The 18,963-nt window shown below is 50.1% G+C and overlaps 1 protein-coding gene and 1 long non-coding RNA gene across 3 annotated transcripts; one reads left to right on the top strand and one right to left on the bottom strand.

Moving 5' to 3' along the window:
* The first annotated feature begins 21 nt into the window (after window positions 1-21).
* On the top strand, window positions 22-12,511 carry PSMD13 (proteasome 26S subunit, non-ATPase 13). The gene is made up of 13 exons (XM_002930618.4): window positions 22-198; window positions 1,436-1,514; window positions 4,962-4,996; window positions 5,082-5,137; window positions 5,375-5,418; window positions 5,600-5,686; window positions 7,316-7,487; window positions 8,654-8,733; window positions 8,812-8,937; window positions 10,507-10,569; window positions 11,168-11,248; window positions 11,413-11,529; window positions 12,069-12,511. The coding sequence occupies exons 1-13, from the start codon at window positions 104-106 to the stop codon at window positions 12,162-12,164; spliced, it is 1,131 nt and encodes a 376-aa protein (XP_002930664.1). The 5' UTR covers window positions 22-103; the 3' UTR covers window positions 12,165-12,511.
* A 348-nt stretch (window positions 12,512-12,859) lies between these two features.
* Window positions 12,860-16,355, bottom strand: LOC109488536. Of its 2 annotated transcripts, XR_002141528.2 has the most exons (3): window positions 16,295-16,355; window positions 14,376-14,808; window positions 12,860-13,024 (listed from the first exon to the last, which is right to left on the bottom strand). It is a non-coding gene; the product is annotated as an uncharacterized LOC109488536 (long non-coding RNA). The 2 variants fall into 2 exon arrangements; XR_002141527.2 differs by lacking the exon at window positions 16,295-16,355 and having other exon boundaries at window positions 14,376-15,557.
* Between the last annotated feature and the right edge of the window lie 2,608 nt (window positions 16,356-18,963).

Genomic DNA, 18,963 nt, shown 5'->3' with positions numbered 1-18,963 from the left:
TGCCTCGCGCGACGAGGGCCGGAAGTGAGTGAGCATTTCCGGCGGCCATTCCCGCGGCGCTGACACCTCCGTCGTACAGCTGTCCCTGGCTCTTCCTGCCGTCATGAAGGACGTTCCTGGCTTCTTACAGCAGAGCCAGAGCTCCGGGCCCGGCCAGGCCGCCGTGTGGCACCGTCTGGAGGAGCTCTACACGAAGAAGTGAGCGCCCCGGGCCCCAGTGATGGGAGAGCGAGGCAGAGAGGGGGCGGCGGGGGGAGGGGCGGGACCTTGATGGACCGGGGGCGCTCAGCCCCGCGTGCGGAGAGTGGGAGCAGGCTACCCCGGGGAGGTGCGCTGAGGAGGGAGAGGGGCAACAGCCCACGGGGACAGAGGGGCAGAGCCATAGGCAGAGTTGGGGGGCCTAGGGTTCACTGCCTTCCTGACCGAGGGGCTGTGACTGAAGTTCCTGAACTCCCTTTCCCCTGATCTTACGAAAAGGGTTCAGGGCTTTAAAGGATGTTCGCTCTTGATTCCAGGCAAACAAGCAAACACCCTTTCAGAGGTAAGGCTGCCATGCATTTTGAACAGCAGATCCTGGTGTCTTGGCCTTGGTATGGTGTGGCTGTATCTACGCCCACTCTCAGCGATCTGGAGTGGATAAACCAGAGCCGAATGCAGTTTTGTTTTTTCCCTCTTGATTCTGCAGCTGGTTACACCCTGGGTTTCAACCACGTCTCCCCTCTCCCATGGTCCCTACTTTCCATTACATTTCGTATTGGGCTTTGTGCCCCTGAGATCTCAGAGTTTAGGCTTACTTAGGATGAATTTTATGACAAATTGTCTGTTGCCAAGCACCAGCCTGTTTTCGAACGAATAGAATAAGTGGCTAGCATTGTTCCATAGGAAAGTACACCTTCTGTGACAACTTCCCTGTTAACAGCCCTAGCGTTAAGCATTGTGCCTCTTACATAGAAAATGAATATATATTTGGGTGATGTTCAGCAGCTTTCTGCTATTAGCGTTTTATTTGCATTCTTAAAAATTAGACTTCGGTACCGTCACTTTTCTAGAGGGTTTATTCATTTGCGAGTTTAATCCTTCATTCATCCCATTTACAGTGGAGGAAACAAGCTCACTTTAAGCTGCTTCCCTGAGATACTCACCTGTTAAATAGAAGAGCCAGGATTTCAACTTGGATATGAGTGATTCCAAATTCTTGTTTTCAGGCAAACCTCACAGTAATTCTTGAGGTAATTAAAAAGATGTTCTCCAGGGTGACATACCGGTGAATAGCAGAGCAAGGAAAAGAGCTCCGGTGTATTAGCATCTGCTTTAGCTTTCTTCCTGTTACACAGTAGAAACTGGCTACTATTTGTTATTTGATAGGACTATCAAGGCTGGAGGTGTCTGTGACTGGATATTAGTTTATAGGTATTAAGGGCCTTATGTTTTTCAGGTTGTGGCATCAACTGACACTCCAGGTGCTTGATTTTGTGCAGGACCCATGCTTTGCCCAAGGAGATGGCCTCATAAAGGTAAATGATTTGCCATGCTAGGTCAGATTATATAAATATAAAGGACTTCTAAAAACAATAGGTGGGCTTTATATTAATGCATTATACCTACTCAGCCGTCAGTATGTCAGGGACTGTTCTAAGGGTTTTGTATATTTACTCTTTACAACAATATTGGGATGTAAGCACTACTGTTATCCTATTCATTTGACATAGAAGTTAACACCAAGAGACTGAGTAACTTGCCGGAGATCACAGCCAATAGGTGGTAGAGGAGTCTTCAAATACAGTCTGACTTCTTCTAAAATCCCTGCCTAAAATGCTGTCTTATAGCATAGGGTGCCCTGTATCTTACTGTTCGTAGGCTTTTTTTTTAGTACTATACTTTTGGAAACTTACTCAGAAATTCAAAGTGCAAACTTCTTGGGGGATGGGGTAGGAGATGGTAGAAGAGAACCATAGGGACCTTGTAGACAAGTGTCATCAGTCTGCGTCCTTCCCTCCCACTGATCTGCTTGCTTGCCCAAATGCCTTGTCTTGGGTGGTGTGGAACATGGAGCCTCTGTGCTTCACTTGGGGGTGGGGAGGTTTGCAGGGGGAAATCCTCTGTAGTAGGGCACGTTTAGAATTTTGTGAACAGGTGGTGGGGGGGAAACATTCTCTGCCCCAGCCTTCCCCACACTCCCTGACAGACCCCCACCAATTTGTTCACTGGTAGCTTACTCTTTACAGTCTTTCTTGGCATCTTACTCTTTGATGCCTTTCTCTCAGATTCTGAATGAATCAGAGATTTAAACCTGCATTGGAACCAAAAACTAGTTTTTGATAGCTTGTTAAGCATTGCCCTGGATACATTACTTTATATGTGCTCACGGTGAAGCAAACCACCTTATTACCCCACCACCTGGGATCCTAAGATTTTCTTGTGTTTTATACCCACCAGTTTGACATTTTACTCCTTCCAAGGAACTTCTATTCATCTGTAAACCTAAAGATTTTACTGGGCATTCTGTCTTCTGGATTATGTGGGAAAATAAATTAGAGCTGTCTTAATACTTGTTCCCTAAGGTTCTATATCATAGTAATGAATAATTCATGATTATTCATCTCTATCCTTTACTTTCTTGTCTTTAAATCACTTTCTATACAGAGCAAAATATTCCCTCAACCCCTGTAACATAACACTTACTCAGGTCAACAGACTGGTGTTTACTGTGTCAGTGGGCAAGCAAACCTTTAAAAATTGTTGGGACTCAGCCCGCACTTTCAGACACGTCGTGTTCATGAACCTGCAGTGACCAGTAGTAATTTTGAGTTTCTTTTTTCTTTGGATGGGTTTTTGCAAAATTATAATGGGTATCAGAAAGGTTGAGAATACCCTCTTAATGAAGAAGATATCTTTGAAATAGTCCTTTGTAATGAAAAAGCCATTTTATTTAGATAGCTCTTTGCTGGGTGCCAGATTTATCTTTCTTAGAGATTTTATTTATGTATTTGAGAGAGAGAGAGCGCGCACGCAAGCAGGGGGAGCAGCAGGCAGAGGCAGAGGGAGATGCAGGATTCAGTCCTAGGACCCAGGGATCATGACCTGAGCCAAAGGTAGACGCTTAACCTACTGAGCCACTCAGGTGCCCCATGCTGGGTGCCAGATTTAAATAACTAACTGGCTGCTGTAGGGACATTTCCTACCCACCCACCCCCAGTTTTACTCAGAAATCACTGACGTATAATACTGTATTGGTTTATGGTGTAGAGTATAGGTATATGTGCAAAATGATGACAATAAGTCTAGTTAACATCGATCTCACAGTTATGCTTTTTTTCTTCTTGTGATGACAACTTTTATGATCTACTCTCTCAGTAACTTTCAAATATACAGCACAGTATTGTTAACTATAGACACCGTGCTGTACATTATATCTGCAGGACTTGATTATGACTGGACATACTGTCTTCAGCCATTTCTTGCGCCCCCACCCCCTGCCTCTGGCAACCACCAATCTGTTCTATGAGTTCAGTTTTTTTAGGTTTCACGTAGAATTGAGTCATACAGTATTTGTTTTTCTTTGTCTTTCTTACTTCACTAAGCAAAATGCCCTCCAGTTTCATCCATGTTGTCACAAATGGCAGGATTTCCTTCTTTTTTTTTTTTTTTTAAGATTTTGACAGAGATAGAGACAGCCAGCGAAAGAGGGAACACAAGCAGGGGGAGTGGGGGAGGAAGAAGCAGGCTCATAGCGGAGGAGCCTGATGTGGGGCTCGATCCCATAACGCCGGGATCACGCCCTGAGCCGAAGGCAGACACTTAACTGCTGTGCCACCCAGGCGCCCCAGGATTTCCTTCTTTTTATGGCTGAATACTACCCCACGCTCTGTGTGCATATACACCACATTTTCTTTCACAGGGACTCTCTATCTTCACATCCCAGAGGAATTACAGACTCTCCTTATCCAAGTTGACCCCACCTGGAGGCTCCCTCTTCCCACTTTGCCCAGTTACCCAGCGATAAGCTCAGAGGTCATTGTCAGCTCCCCTTCCCTGTGACCAGTGAATCTCCCTTTGTCCACCCTCACTGCTGTGGCTCCCTTGCTCTCCTGTGTTGACCAGTAGCCTCAGCTGGTCTCTGTCCCTCCTTCTGTTCCCTCCCTGTCCTCCCTGCCCCCGGTCGTGCTCCTAAAGTACAAGTGTGACCGTGTGTCCCACTGGCTGCGGCTAGCCTTCAGGACAAGGACAAGCCCAGTGCCTCCCACTGTGTGTGTCCTCCAGAAGTGCTCCTAAAACACAGTGCAGTGTGTCTTCAGTGCTTTTGCGCACGTTTGCTCCTGTCTGGAATGTTCTCCCAATTCCATACCTCCTCTCCCATTCCGGATGTGTCCAGCTCTCTAACTCCTCTTCCTTCCTTAAAACTCAGTTATCACCACTTCTGGAATAACCTTCTTCGGAACCTCACCTTTTGGCTGATCCACCCATGTGGGATTTTTTCCTCGCTTGTAAACTCGTAGTGTTGTCATTTATTTTTTTACAAGTCTGCTCTACTAGGCCAGGAATCCTTGAAAGCCCAACTTTTATTGTACACATTCTGTGTCTTTAGTACCTAGCAAAGAGTCTGAGTCAGTTCTCAGGTGTTTGCTGAATGGCTGATAAATTTGGTAATAGAGGCTGCAGCCCCTAAAATCTGAAGGTTAGTGAATCTTTCAAACCGATAGTCTGTTTTACCTGAAATACTTTGGAGAAAGAATATAGGAATTGTTCTCTAGGAGATTCTTACAGGTCAGGGATCTAATTCCCAGGAAAAAAACCATAGCTTTCTTCAGTAACCCATTGGTGATTAATAAACTCCAGTATGGGTCTCCTGTCAGCCCACCAACATGTCTGCAGTGCCTGCTACGTGGTGGGCATGGCGGGCATGTTTGATTTTGCAGAATGAAAGACATTCTGTAATTACTCTACGTGTTTTGGTTCCACAGCTTTATGAAAACTTCATCAGTGAATTTGAACACAGGTAAAACACCTTTATCGGTTTTTTACTTTGAACATGAAAACATTGATGCTTAGTGACACTCAGAGACTGCTCGTTTTTATTTCAGGGTGAACCCTTTGTCCCTGGTAGAAATCATTCTTCATGTAGTTAGACAGATGACTGGTGAGTCTCATTTTGTGTCATAAAGGAGAAGATCCAAATGGTGATTAAAATGATTTTGAAATATAAGTTAATTGAACTTGTACATTTTGATAGAAAATGCCAGATTTTAAGTTACGTTTTTATTATATTTTATGATCTAACTCTAGAGATTACCCTAAGTGTTGTGGTTGGTAGGAACCAATCTCTAAAGATACTCCTTTGGTGGTTCTTCTGACATTGTTGTTCTGCCTTTTCTAGATCCTAATGTGGCTCTTACTTTTCTGGAAAAGACTCGTGAAAAGGTAAATGTGAAGTCTGAGCCAAATCTTTAGAATATGTGTGACCTACAGTTTTTGTCTGTGCCCACTGTACACACCCTGTAGAGACGGCATGTCTCTAGTCGTGTCAGTGAAGCCAGTGTGCAGATGTTTTGTTCGTCTCCTGCCCACACTTCTCAGGTCCCCTTGTCTCTGATGTCTGTAGGTGAAAAGTAGCGATGAGGCAGTGATCCTGTGTAAAACTGCGATTGGAGCTCTAAAATTAAACATCGGGGACCTACAGGTCACAAAGGTAAGGTTGCTATAATACAGGTTTGTCTTTGGTTTACAAAGTTGTTTAGAGTTATGGGGGGGGGGGGAATCCTATTTCTCCATTTTACCTTTTAAAGTGATTTTAAATTATAGAAAAGTTGCAGACATAGCACAAGGCACTCTCATATATCCTCTGTTGCGCTCCCATTGCCGACATTTCTTTGCCCCATCGGTCTGTGTGCATGCATGCAGTTTTTTATTTTGTTTCTCAAAACCATGGAGAGTCAGTTGCTGCTCTGAGGCCTATTACCCTTTAACATAAGGGGACTGCCCTGGGCAAGCACAGTACATCTGTCAGCAGGACGGTTCCAGACAGCCTCCGACTGTCCACATGGGGTCCTCACTGACCAGGGTCAGCCCACTCACCACGACAGGTCACAGGCTGCTCCTTTGCCCCCTCTGCCTTCTAATCCTTGTAGAAGTTTTCTCTCTGTTTGTTATTTCCGTTTTAGTGTAATTTGGGGGATGGATGTGGTTATGGGTGGCAGTAAGACCAACTTATGTGTTCAGGCCACCTTGTTAAAGCAGAGACTACCTGTGTTGAGTTTGGGTTTGGGTTTTTTGGTAACCGTAATATTTAAGAAAATACTGGGGTAAGTGTTGATGTTCTCATTGCCCTAAAACAACCTTTCTTATTTTTTGTTGCTTCCCAGTCCTGTCCTGCATACATACTTACTGCGTTTTGCTTTGAAATATTTAAGACCTATCAAAAGCCAGAGAATACTATAAAGAATTCTGTCGTGGGTGTCCGCGCACCCCACCCAGCTTAGGACCGAAGCAGCAGTGCACAGTTGGAGCTGCTGGGCCCTCAGAGCGCATTCCTGCACCAGCAGTGCTCCCGTGCACGTGTGGTTCCTGATACTCGCTAGATAGGGGTGTGTAAGTCTAAGTGATACGTAGTATTTTTTTGAGTGACTGGCCCGGCGTGAGGTTTGAGAGTCATTGTGCTGATACCTGTGACCCATTCATTCTTCCCGTTATTTGGTATTCTACTGTTAGACTGTTTCACAGCCTATGCACCAGTCTCCTATTGAAGGGATCCCGGGGGTTTTCCTGTTACGAACAGTACTGATAGTTATCAGCATTTCTATGCCTGGTTCCTCACCAGCGCGTGTCCCTGGAGGTGAGGCTACAGGCATACGGTGTGTGTTTTACCCCTTTACCAGATTCTCCACGATGGTTCACACTCCCCTGGCACTTCCAAAGCTCCATATCTTCAGCACTTGATATTTTCAGGCTATTTAATTCTTGCCAGTCCGGTGGAGATGAAATGCCATCTCATTGGGGGTTTATTGACCACTCCATTCATGTCTCCACTTCTGTAAATTGCCTGTTAATATCTTTTCTTTTGCCCATTTTTTTGTGTTGCCGTCCTCCTGTTGACATGTAAGAGTTCTGTATATAGTGTTGGTCATACTCCCTTGTGGGTTACGTGTGCGGTAAATACCTTTGTCCAGTCTGTAGCTTGTTTTTGTTCTTTTTTGTGTGTGTCTTGGATGAGCTGAAATTTTCCATTTTCACATAGTCCCGTCTGTCAGTCTTCATGTCATGTATTTCCTTAAAGGTGCTTTAAGCTAAAAAGGAGGGCAACCTTGCTTCCTGCGTTTAGGAAACCATTGAAGATGTGGAAGAGACGCTCAGCAGCCTCCCTGGTGTGACGTCGGTTCACAGTCGTTTCTACGACCTCTCCAGTAAATACTATCAAACAGTCGGGAACCACGCAGCCTACTACAGAGATGCCCTGCGGTTCCTGGGCTGTGTCGACATCAAGGATCTGCCAGGTAACATGGAGCCGTCAAAGTCCACGCCGAAGGAGCACGCTCTTGAGGCACGGTAGCAGGTCTCAGAAGCTACCCTGGTGTATCCATCCCTCGTTGAAGAGAGCGCAGGTGGTAGAGGGTAGAAAGAGCCATGCAGCCGTCAGTTTCTCCCCGGGCCTGCCTTCAGAATTTAGCTCAGGCGAAAACAAGACTGCGCCCGGTAGCCCCTCGCTGTTCCTTCGCCAGTCTTCCCTGTTCTCTGAATCAGAGACCTTTGTGAGAAGCCCAGCAGCGTCAGCCTCTGGGCCCCTGCAGCAAGAAGGGCACGGTGAAACCCTGCACCTGAGAATCTTGTGCCAGAAACTGAACAAGATCCAGGGGAACACCTTACAGAAATCTTTAAAGGATCTGAGGAATGGAAAGAAAAGTGAACAATACGTTTTGGGGAAAGTGCAAGGAGTGTGTTTAGAAAAGAAATGTGAGCCCATTTTAGGTGTTTCTCACAGTACACTGTTGAAGCTGTGGAGACCAGCAACTCCTAAAAATGGTAGTGCAGTTTTAATTCCTGCATCTCAAGAGAAACATTGGAAAAAGCAAGTAACAGGGTCAGGAGAGGGGAATTGTTGTATGGGAACAGGAAGTAGGTTCACTCTATTCTGAAAAGAGGCTAGATGAGGTGACTTTAAGAGGAATAAAAGGTAATTCTTCCAGGAAGTAGATTAGCTGAAAATATGAATAGAGTCACGTATTTGGGTAGGAGTAAGTAAACGAATGAATGTCTTTCCCACAAAACCTGTACACGTGGTTCCAGGTATAATTTGAGTTAATCCAGTACTTTAAGCGATGACTAATGGGGCGCCTGGGGGCTCAGTCGGTTGAGCATCCGACTCTTGGTTTTGGCTCTGGTCATGATCTCAGACCTTTGTGAGAAGGTTTGAGCCCTTTGTCGGGCTCTGCACCGGGCATGGAGCCTGCTTGAGATTCTCTCTCCCTCTGCCTCTCCCCGCCTTCCCTCTCTAAAAAATAAAATAAAAATAAAAGATAAAAAATTTTTTTAAAAACCATGTTAAGGCTTCGTGATATGACCATTACAGGGAATGGTTTCTTTACTTTTTTATGAGATTTTTAAAGCCAAACAGGACTGATTCTCGTAACTGGGTGTCACTGGAGCTGTGTTGTTGCCGCAGTGTCTGAGCAGCAGGAGAGAGCTTTCACGCTGGGACTAGCAGGACTGCTTGGCGAGGGAGTTTTTAACTTTGGAGAACTTGTAAGTGGACCCTGGGCACAGATTTCTTAACAAGGGGGAGATTGATTTTGTGGTCAGCTAACCATCTCCTCCTCGCAGCTCATGCACCCCGTGCTGGAATCACTGAGGAGCACTGACCGGCAGTGGCTGATTGACACCCTTTACGCCTTTAACAGTGGCAACGTGGAGAGATTCCAGACGCTGAAGACCGCCTGGGGCCAGCAGGTCAGTCATGGGAAGGACGGCTGAGCGCTCCTGCAGCCTTCATCCTGCGTCTGTTCATTGATTTAACACGTGTTTTCTGTGCACCTTCCCTCTACACAGCAGGCTCTGGGGAGACAGGAGGTGAAGACAGGCCAGTCTTGCTCTCAGAGCAGGTGGTTAAGCGGCTAGTTACGGCAGTAATTCAGTTACTGTGGTAGTGCTCGGTGCTAATAACAGAATATGACAGGGGAGTGTCATCTGGGTGACAGGGGCGTCACCAAGGATCCAAAAGAAGTAATGCTCTGTATCTGATCTTAGTTGTGAGTAGAATTTAGCCAAGTGCAGAATATGAGAAGAGTGTATTCAACAGAGGAAAAGGAAGCTTTTAGCATGTTGCTGACCTGAAGTAGGGTCGGTGAGGCCAAAGTGAGTGAGTGATGAGAGCCGGGGAGAGCCTCGAGTGCGGGAAGGCAGGACAGCCTGTGCAGGAAGGGAGCGGTCAGTGTAGAGGGAAAGGGGTCAGCAGGGGAGAGGGCACTAGGCAAGGAGAGGAACCTCTGGGAGGTATGGATCAGGGAGAAGAGGTATTAACAAGGACCTGAACTTTCATAGTAAGTTTATTTTTTAAATGAGATTATTGGAAGCAAATATTACTAAATCGTTTGTAGCGATAGGGATGATTGTTTTTGTACTTTTCTGAAATTTCAGTTTTCTCAAAGTTCAAAATAAACTTGTGGAATTCACAGATAGTGGAGCCGAGTAGATGTAAATGGGCTGTGAAGATGCAGAAAACCAGCCCAGCCAACCCTAACTACAGGCTGTGTAGTTGATCTTTGAAAGAAACAGGTGTGCCACTTGGAAAGAAAGATGGCTGGCTGTAGAAACATAAGAACTTCAGAAGTGCGTTGCCAGCGCTGTGTGTCTAAGCAGCGAGAGCCCATTTGGGGGGGGGAGTGGGCACTTTCTGAAGAGTTTGACCTGTCCTGTACCTGTGGCAGAAATGTCCCTGGAGGGCTGCCTGTGTTGGGATATGAGTTCCTAAATGTTTGAATCAGGGAACCCATTCTCCATTTTTTGTCTCTGCTCAGCAGTAACCTGTGGCCTTCCTGCAAGGAGACTGCGCGGCTCGTGCGGAAGGGCACACTCCGGTTCTCGTGACAGTGCTGGTTTTCATGACAACTTAAGAACTTGCTCTTTCAGCCCAGAAAACTCCCTGGAACTTAAGGAGTGTGTTCCTCGGAGGCCCCACTCACACGGAGCTGACCGAGCAGGCAGTGCGCTTGGACCTGCTCAGGCACAGGACGGGTCCTTCCTTGCCTTTCTTTGTGCCAAGAGTCTCCTTGAAACGCCTGCACCTGGGTCCTGCCCCCTGGTGTCTGTGGCATTAGGGTAAATCTTACACTGTAAATGCCGTCTTATGTGGGGCATGGCTTTTCAGGGAGGCACCAGGTAACGGTGTCCTGAGAGAAGCGAGCCTCCACGACCCTGCAGTGCAAGGTGTTTGGACATGCCAAGTTTCTTTTCGTTCGATCTGTTGTAGAAGGAATTTCAAAGCCCAGGTTAGGTAACTGAGGTCTTTCTACCTTTCAGCCTGATTTAGCAGCCAACGAACCCCAGCTTCTGAGGAAAATTCAGTTGTTGTGCCTCATGGAGGTAAGCAAGCACCCAGGAACCTGCAGGTGAGCCCATGGGGTCCTGCACACTGTCCAAGCCTCTCATAGTGGTATTTTGGCCACACCCCCTCTCCACCACCTTCCTTTTTCTTTTGCCACCGTTTGCTTTTTGAGGTTTGTATTTGAGTCTCATCTAAGATAACGCAAAGACCCAGACTAGCAGAGGTACTCCCTGACCATCTTAGCTCAAGCAGCTGCCACCTCATTGTACGCGCCGTTCCACGTGCTCACCTCTTTCCCTACTAGAACTTAAGCTTCCTGAGGAGATGGACCTTCCGTTTCTGGGCCGCCGTGCTGCCCCAGCTCAAGTGTGGCCCTGGCACGTGGTGGCCACAAGCACTGCTCGGGGCACGGTGCTGACCGCTGCCGACAACTGCCGTGGAGCTTATTTCACCTTATTATCTGAGCACGGAAAACTTGTTCCTGATAAGATACATGGCTAATGTTCAGGAAGAGTTTCGTATGTGGGATAGAAGTAAAATCTGTGTTTTCAGAGCAAGTATTGACAAAACATCTGTTCAGTCAGTTCTCTGACAGTTTTTATTTGGAAAAATAGTTAACCAAAAAATTTTTTTCAGATGACTTTCACACGACCTGCCAATCACAGACAACTCACTTTTGAAGAAATTGCCAAAAGTGCTAAAATCACCGTGAACGAGGTACGTTGTTGGACTCAGGATGGTCCAGTGATAAAGCTGCCCCCCAGAGGGTTTGGAGCTCCTGTGAGCACTGTTCCCCAGACTCCAAACCACAGAAGACACAGTGTCTCGTTCCCCCACAGTTAGGGCCTTGGGGTGACTCACATCAGCCCCTCTCTGCACAGGTGGAGTTGCTGGTGATGAAGGCGCTCTCGGTGGGTCTGGTGAAAGGCAGCATTGACGAGGTGGCTAAGCGGGTTCACATGACCTGGGTGCAGCCCCGAGTGTTGGATCTGCAGCAGGTAACACGTAGTTCACCTCCGTGGGTGGTTCGGATGGGATCTGTGCTGTCTTAGTTTCGCTTGGATGGAAGCCATTTAGGAAGAAAGCAGTATTGACGAGAGATTTCAGAGAATATATTACTGCTGTGGGGACTAAGGGTTTTTAAAGAGCCTAATTTAATACAAGCCTGGGGTTTGAGCCCTGCATTTAAAAGTTTATCATAATTACAGTGCTGGTTGTGCTGATGAAGCCTTTTAATCTTAAAATTGGTACTCTGATCAGATATGTTCCTAGTTCTGTGGTTTGAGCTCCGATCCATCTTGTCCATATTTACTGGATATTTAATCCTCAGGATTTCCTCTATTCTTGCCTGTTTTCTTTCATGCAAGTTTTTTAAATGTCCTTGCGATAAGAATTGACTGGGATAATCACCTCTCACACAGCCCGCTCCCCCAGCTCTGATGTCCTTTCTATTAACGCTGCCCTAAAGAATTAGCTGGTGAGGTGCACCTGGGATTCCCAAGTGTCCTGACACCCGTGTGGTCCTGGTTTGCCTCAGATCAAGGGGATGAAGGACCGCCTGGAGTTCTGGTGCGCTGACGTGAGGAGCATGGAGATGCTGGTGGAGCACCAGGCCCACGATATCCTCACCTAGCGCCCCCGCCTCACCATCTGTGGCAGCTGAGAAGATCTGCGTGTAGTTGGGGGTGGGGGGCGGGATTCTGTTTGTTCTTCCTGCTGTGAAAACAGGACTGTCACTGATGGGGGGGGCCTGGCCACAGAGAGAAGCCTCCTTCATGGGTGTCTCCCATAGCCCACAGTGGGGGCGTCACGGGTCTCCAGTGACGAGGCGGGCAAGAGTGTGCACGTGCCCCAAGGAAGGAGAAGGAGTAGCCCTGAAGTGTGTGGGGACACCACTCGGATGCTTGTCTCTACATCCACCTGTGGACATCTCTGGTGGCGTATGAGAATGTTCCTATAATAAACGCCTTTGTTTTGTCCTTTTTGTGGTTCTGTTTCCTTAGTCTTAACTTCCAGGTGCAGCCTGGGCCTAAGAGATTAGAAAGCAGGAGATGGGAGATGGGGCTTGGTGGGGGTTTGGCCTCAGCCCTCCTCTCCTACCCAGGGAAAAGGGCAGCTCGGCACGTGCAGGGCACTGGGGCCAAGGAAGCAAGTCCTGTCTCTTGTGGCTCAGACGTGGTGTCCGCTGCCATCTGACAGGCGTCCAACCCACCACCACCCAGCCAGTGGCTTCTGGGGCCCGGGTGTCCCAGCCAGCCCTCAACCTAGTGCCGAGTGTCCAGGGAGGGGGCTGCTCGTACACAAATCACACAAGCACCAAGCGAACACTAGGTGGGGGAGGGGTTTAATGGGGTCTTTTGTCCTGCGCCTGGAGCCCGAGCTGCGGAGCCTTCATGCTGTGGAACTTCTCTTGTAGCTCTCCAGGTGGGATAAGACCCAGCCTGCAGGAATCAGGAAGCTGAGGAACATCACAGAGAGCCCAATGGCTTGCTCCTGGGTTAAGGAAAGCACGTACTTGTGAGTTGACTAGACCATTACCAGGTCATTCCTGGGTCATTGGGGAAGGCTGTCTCCCTGCCCCTCTGTTCCTGGTCCTGCCGTGGGGAGCTCCTAACCAGAGCAGCAGTCCAGTGCTAGAGATGTCTTGCCCCCCGCCCCCGCTCCTGTGGGACCCTCAACCCAGCCCCAAACTTCTTGTGTGTCAGGTGGAAAAACCCTGCAATGCACGAGCAGGGACCACTGTAGTCGTCACTGTGGACAGCGTCTGCAAAGACCCAGACTAGCAGCCCTGGGCTCGAGTCTCTGTGGGGAAGGACCTCTTTATCATCGCCCCCTCCTCCCCCCCCACCCCCACCCCTAGAGCCTGCCTGGCCAGGCCGTGTGTCCCCCGACCTTGAACTCCTGACCGGGCACAGCATGTGCCCTCCCTTCCTGATACCAGCAGACCTGTGCGTGTCGGGTGCTGCGTGGGACGGAAGAGACAGCTGAGACTGGGGTCATACAAGGGCAGGGACTTCTCCCTAAATGGCAGTCCTGCTCAGAAGCCTGGGTGGAGGAGATGGGGCTCCCGGTACCGCACGTGCATGTGTGTGCGCTCACACCAGTGCGCCAAGGCCGTCCCACCCCAAGCCAGATCCTGAAGAACCAACTACACTTCCTCCGGTTTCCTCCTGCAACAGAGCCTGGGCCAGTCATCCCTGCCTGTTCCCTAAAACGGAGTCAGGTGCCGTTCGGGAACCAATTCTTCCTCCTGGCTTTGCCTCCCAGCGGATTCAGAGCAGCATGGGCCCAGAACTGGGCCCTTAGGCTGGGTTCAGATCTTAGCTTCACCAGTGATATGACCCTGAACAGATGACCTTTTAGACCTTGGTTTCTTGACGCTCAACACAGAGGTAGCTATCTGCTCTCCGGGAGCCCGAGGGTAACTGAGTTCTGTGTTTCCACCTGTGCGCTCACGGACCCTCAAAGCAGCCCACTCTTCCCCTTCAATGAGCGGTGAAGCTGGAGTACACACTGAGTGCCCTCCAAGGTCAGCCGTTAGCACCCCTCATTTGCCAGAAGGCAAGTGGGGGCCTGGAAACAGAGAGACCACCATCCCCTAACTGACTCCGCTGGCTCCTGGCGATGGATGCAAGGACCTCTTTCCTGGAGTAGGAACAGGGTCCCAGCCATAGGGCTGTGTTCCAGCACAAAGGTCACCTCTAGAAGCTGCAGGCCTGAGAATACATTCCTCCTTCCCTTTACCAGCCTGGCCTTCTGTATCCTGCCCCCAAACCCACCTCATCTTCAGAATAATGCAGGCCTGCCCACTCCCCCTGCTCGGGTCAGCACTGGAGGTACTCACCGTAGGAGAAGTGGGTGTCCGGGCTGGCTTGGCAGAGACGTGTGCCTTGGGAACCAGCCAGCCCCTCAGAGGGGCCCGCAGCAGCCTGGTGGCACAGGCTAACCTCAGCATGGTAGTTGAGCCGAGCTCCTCCTGGAGTCCAGCAAAGTTCCGTGTATCTGTTCGGTGTGTCCTCTGCTCACTCGGGTGTTGGGGCTTTTTATAGCTCGGGGGGGTGGGGGGAGCTGCAGCTGTCCCCTCCTGTCATGGCGCTTGGCAGAGAGGATGCCCGCTTGGAAGTGGGCAAGAACCGGCCTCAGACCAGCAGCCTCCAGGTTGCTGTGGCCCCCAAGGGGCTTCGAGCCTTTCTCAGTGCAGGCAGGTCTGCAAAGGGCCTTCATTTCTCTGTGAAAAGGGCACTCAACAAAGAAGCAGGATCAGGGACGTCAGAGAGCTTGAGAATGCAAGAGGGGGAAGGTGACGTAAGTTCAGAGTGAACCATTAGTATCTGGAGTGTCAGCTGGCAGAAGCATGTAGAGCTATTTTAAAATGCTCTAACTCAGTAACTCCTGGCTGAGCTGCCCTGCCTTCTGATTCGTAACTGATGGACCAGCTGGGTGTTCCCAGAGCCCTGCTTCTCCAGTCTCAGCACGTGGTGAGTCCGAGCAGCCTCCCTGCTGACGTCAGCAGTGCTGACACCTACACTGACATGACAGCCTTCGCACTCAGAGACCATCACAGCTGCACCGCAGACAGACAGAGGTGGGGAGAGGGTCAGCAGACACTTTGTGAGTCCGAGTTCAGGGGCTAGGGACACTTAGGCCCCTGGCTCTGGGGGCACTTAAGCCCCTGGCTCTGGGCCCACATTCAGTAAAGGCTCCCAGGGCTGAATGTGCTGGGTCCACGACGCCCGCTGACCCTGCGATAATCAGCCTGTAACCTGCCCACATGCCATGTGTGAGCTCAGAGCCTCCTTGCCTCTCTTCTCCTATTTCTACAGAAAATGAGTTACTCATTTCTTCCCACAGCAAACATCTACTAGTAAATTTGTTTTCCTGCTTTCTGAGAGACTATTTCACACCTTCTCTCTGTACCAACAGCCCCTACACACACACACCCTCGTCAGAGACCCTACTGCTGATTCCGAGATAATGGAAGTGACCAGATGTGAACCTCTGTGGACCCCAGTTACTGTCCTCCAGGAGAGCAGCGGCCCTGAGCCCCTGCAGTGAGTCAAGTGCCAAACTCAGGTCCCAGTGGCTTCTCCAGCCCTTCTGTCCTTGGTTGCTGGAAGCTGAGCCCCTGGTCTTCCTTCCACCTTGTCCAGATCCTTCCTGACTCCCGACAGCCCCAGGACTTTCACAACCTCTCCATCCACCTTCTCCAGACCTCATTTGGCCATGACACCCAGCTGCTTATCACTGATGACTTAGGACAGACTAATGCTGACCCTTGCCCCACCTTTGGTGGAGTTCCCGAGGCCCTGCGGTGTGTCCCCCTGCCCTTTCCCTTCCCAGCTGCTCAAGTCAAATGTCTGAGCACCACCCTCGTTTCCCTCTGGTGCTCACACTCCATACCAGGTCACCAATGTCGCCACATCCCACCAAGCCAACTCCCCACCCTCACCCAGTCCAACCTGGAACGTGTCCTCTGAGACTTCCCCACCCAGGAGCCAGGACAGCCCTTGGGGAACAACCAGCTTCTGACCACTGTCACTGTTCAGCCTCCCCTACAGGCTCCGTCCACCTCTGTCCCATGGCTTCCAAGGCCTGAATGCCTGACCTTGCCCTCACCTGCTCCCTACACCCTAATGCCAGCCTCCTGCCTTATCCCAGACACTCCTCACTCCCACCTCACACTGGTGCCTTTGCCTGGACAGCCTTTGCCTCATGTTTTCAAATCATTCAGGTCCTTTTCCAATGACCTCTCCTCAGACGTACCTTATTGACAGACTGCTTTCCTAGCTGGAATACAAGCCCCACGAGGGCAAGGACCTTGTTGGCTTCATCACAGAACTGGTGCCTGGCAGATTTCAGTCAGTGTCGGAAGGCTGGTGGGGGTGGGGAAAGAGGAGAGTTGGGTCGGGGGTGGCTGGCTGGCTGGGTCGGATGGACAACCGTAGTCTCCGTTCCATGGCCGGCACTGGCCTGGGGAGTACGCAGTTGAGTCAGACGAGAAGGAACCCGGCGGGTCGGAATGACCTAGATTACCGTGCACAGCAAGGAAGCTCACAGCCCGGAATGCACTCTTTAACTGCCTCCGGCCCTGACCAGCATGGGCACAGGCCACGAGCTGAGGGGCAGCAGGCCACCTGACCCCAGACTCAGCCACGGTCACCGTCCTCGCAGGGACGACCACGCCCCGGTCCGTTTGTTTAGAAACGGTGAGTTGATGACCTGAATACACTGCATGGGAAACATAATTTTACGTTTGCTCTTCTCTGGAAACCACGCTTGTTCTAAATGTGGGGCTCATTTCCGGGCTTCCCACCCCGCCTCCCACTGCCTCTGTCTGGGTTTTCCAGAGAGGAGGCAAACCCTCAGAAGCTGGAGGAGGGAGTGTGTCCTGAATGTTATCTCCAGCAACGCTGAGTCCCAAGTCCCGATGCCAGCCTCAGGCCACGGGGGGCTCTGCCCCTCCTCTGGAGTAAATCCCTTCCACCTAAACCTTTAATTATAGCTTTGGGGTCCAGTCAGGAATAAGGTTGTGGGTCAGACGATCAATCATGCAGCCTACGGTGTTTCTTTTTTCACAGAAAAGACCTGTTGTCTCCAAACACCCAGGCCTGGTTTGAAGGAAGGCCTTCTCCACCCTTCCCAGCTTGGGGGGCGGGGGCATAAGGGGTGGGGGACTACTAGATGGAAGAGGCCCTGGTGAGGGCCAGGACAGGGGGACTGGGGACTGTGGTCCAAGGGAGAGAAATCCCAGGCCTCTCCCTCAAACTTCTAGGCTACACCCACTGTTCCCTTCAGCCCCTTCTCATCTGTTCCCACAGGCCTAACCTTCCAGTGCTTCTTAGCACAACCCTGCCCTCTTGCTTCCGCGCTCACATAGCTTCTGAGGGCTCCACCACCCACACGGTGAGCTTCAGACCTCAACTCAACTGGGTTTTAGTCCCCAGAACCACTTGTTCAAACCAAACCCGACACAGATCCCTGCCGCCTCCAGCACACACAGATGTTGGCAGAGGTGGGGAGCCTGGCATGGCCCTGCCTTCACCACTCTGAGGCCACACTAAGCCTCCACAGAGCACTGCTCTGCGTCCCGACTTCTCTCCTCCTCCACCTGGAAGGAAACTGGGACGACCCATGGAGAAAGGAGGGGTGGCCAAGTGGGGGGGGGGTCACACCGAACAAGAAAGTGAAGGGTTCTGAGGGGTGCAGTGTCAGATGAGTCCCCTGTAACAGCAGGAGAAACTGAGGCTTGGAGAGGGAGCAGGGCCCAGGGATCAGGCCCAGCCAGGCCTGTTCCGGCCTGTTCTGGACATGAGTGGCATCAGGAAGAGCTCCCGAGGGCTCAGAAGGACCCCTGTCACCTGAATCTTCGCCATCATCTCCTTCAACCACCCACACCCAGCACATACCTATCTCTGCCCTTGACCTGTCCCTACTGCCCCTGGGGGTTGGGATAGGAGAGACCAGCCACCTGCACACATCCTCCCACTCAAAGCTGCCAGCCGCCTGGAAGGTCCGAGCAACACAGTGGGCACATGGCGCCACCCTGTGTCCATACATGGAACCACAACTGCTGGAGAAAGCAGAGGGGCACTGACGGCAAGGCATAGATAGGTCCTCCGCGCAGGGACTCAGAAAAAATGCACATGCATTAATCATTTGCATATTATTTATTTTATAAGTTCATTTATTTATGTATTTATTTTAGACACAGAGCACAAGCAGGGGGAGGAGCAGAGGGAGAGGAACAAGCAGACTCCACACTGAGTGCCGAGCCCGAGACGGGACTGGATCCCACCACCCCAAGATCATGACCTGAGCTGAAATCAGGAGTAAGATAATCAACTGACTGAGCCACCCAGATGCCCCAAACATACGCATATTATTTTTATTGCCAATCTATTTCATCACATGAAACACTGGACCGGCAGCATTAGCATGACCTGGAAACTTGTTAGAAATCAATTAGAAACTCTGTGGCAGTCCCAGTCGACTGCCACAATAGCTCTCCTAGGGAACTGGGATGTACAGACAAGTTTAAGAATCATTTCAAGGGGCGCCTGGGTGGCACAGCGGTTAAGCGTCTGCCTTCGGCTCAGGGCGTGATCCCGGCGTTCTGGGATCGAGCCCCACATCAGGCTCTTCAGCTATGAGCCTGCTTCTTCCTCTCCCACTACCCCTGCTTGTGTTCCCTCTCTCTCTGGCTGTCTCNAAAAAAAAAAAAAAAACTTTAAAAAAAAAAAAAAAAAAAAGAATCATTTCAAGTCATTTAAAAATGGCTGCTTCCTGCTATTTCATTCAAAATTAAACATCCACTTCCAGAAAGATCCAACTCTCACCCAGACCGCAAAACTCAGCCTCTTCCTTTTATCTACAAAGACGCACTCCCACTAAGTGTTTCGTATGTGCAGCAGCATTGACTGGAAACTCAGAGC

Source organism: Ailuropoda melanoleuca, chromosome 16 (assembly GCF_002007445.2).
Source record: "Ailuropoda melanoleuca isolate Jingjing chromosome 16, ASM200744v2, whole genome shotgun sequence".
Taxonomy (NCBI): Eukaryota; Metazoa; Chordata; class Mammalia; order Carnivora; family Ursidae; genus Ailuropoda; species Ailuropoda melanoleuca.
The sequence above is the reverse complement of the archived record's forward strand: the minus strand, read 5'-3'. Positions and strand labels throughout refer to the sequence as shown.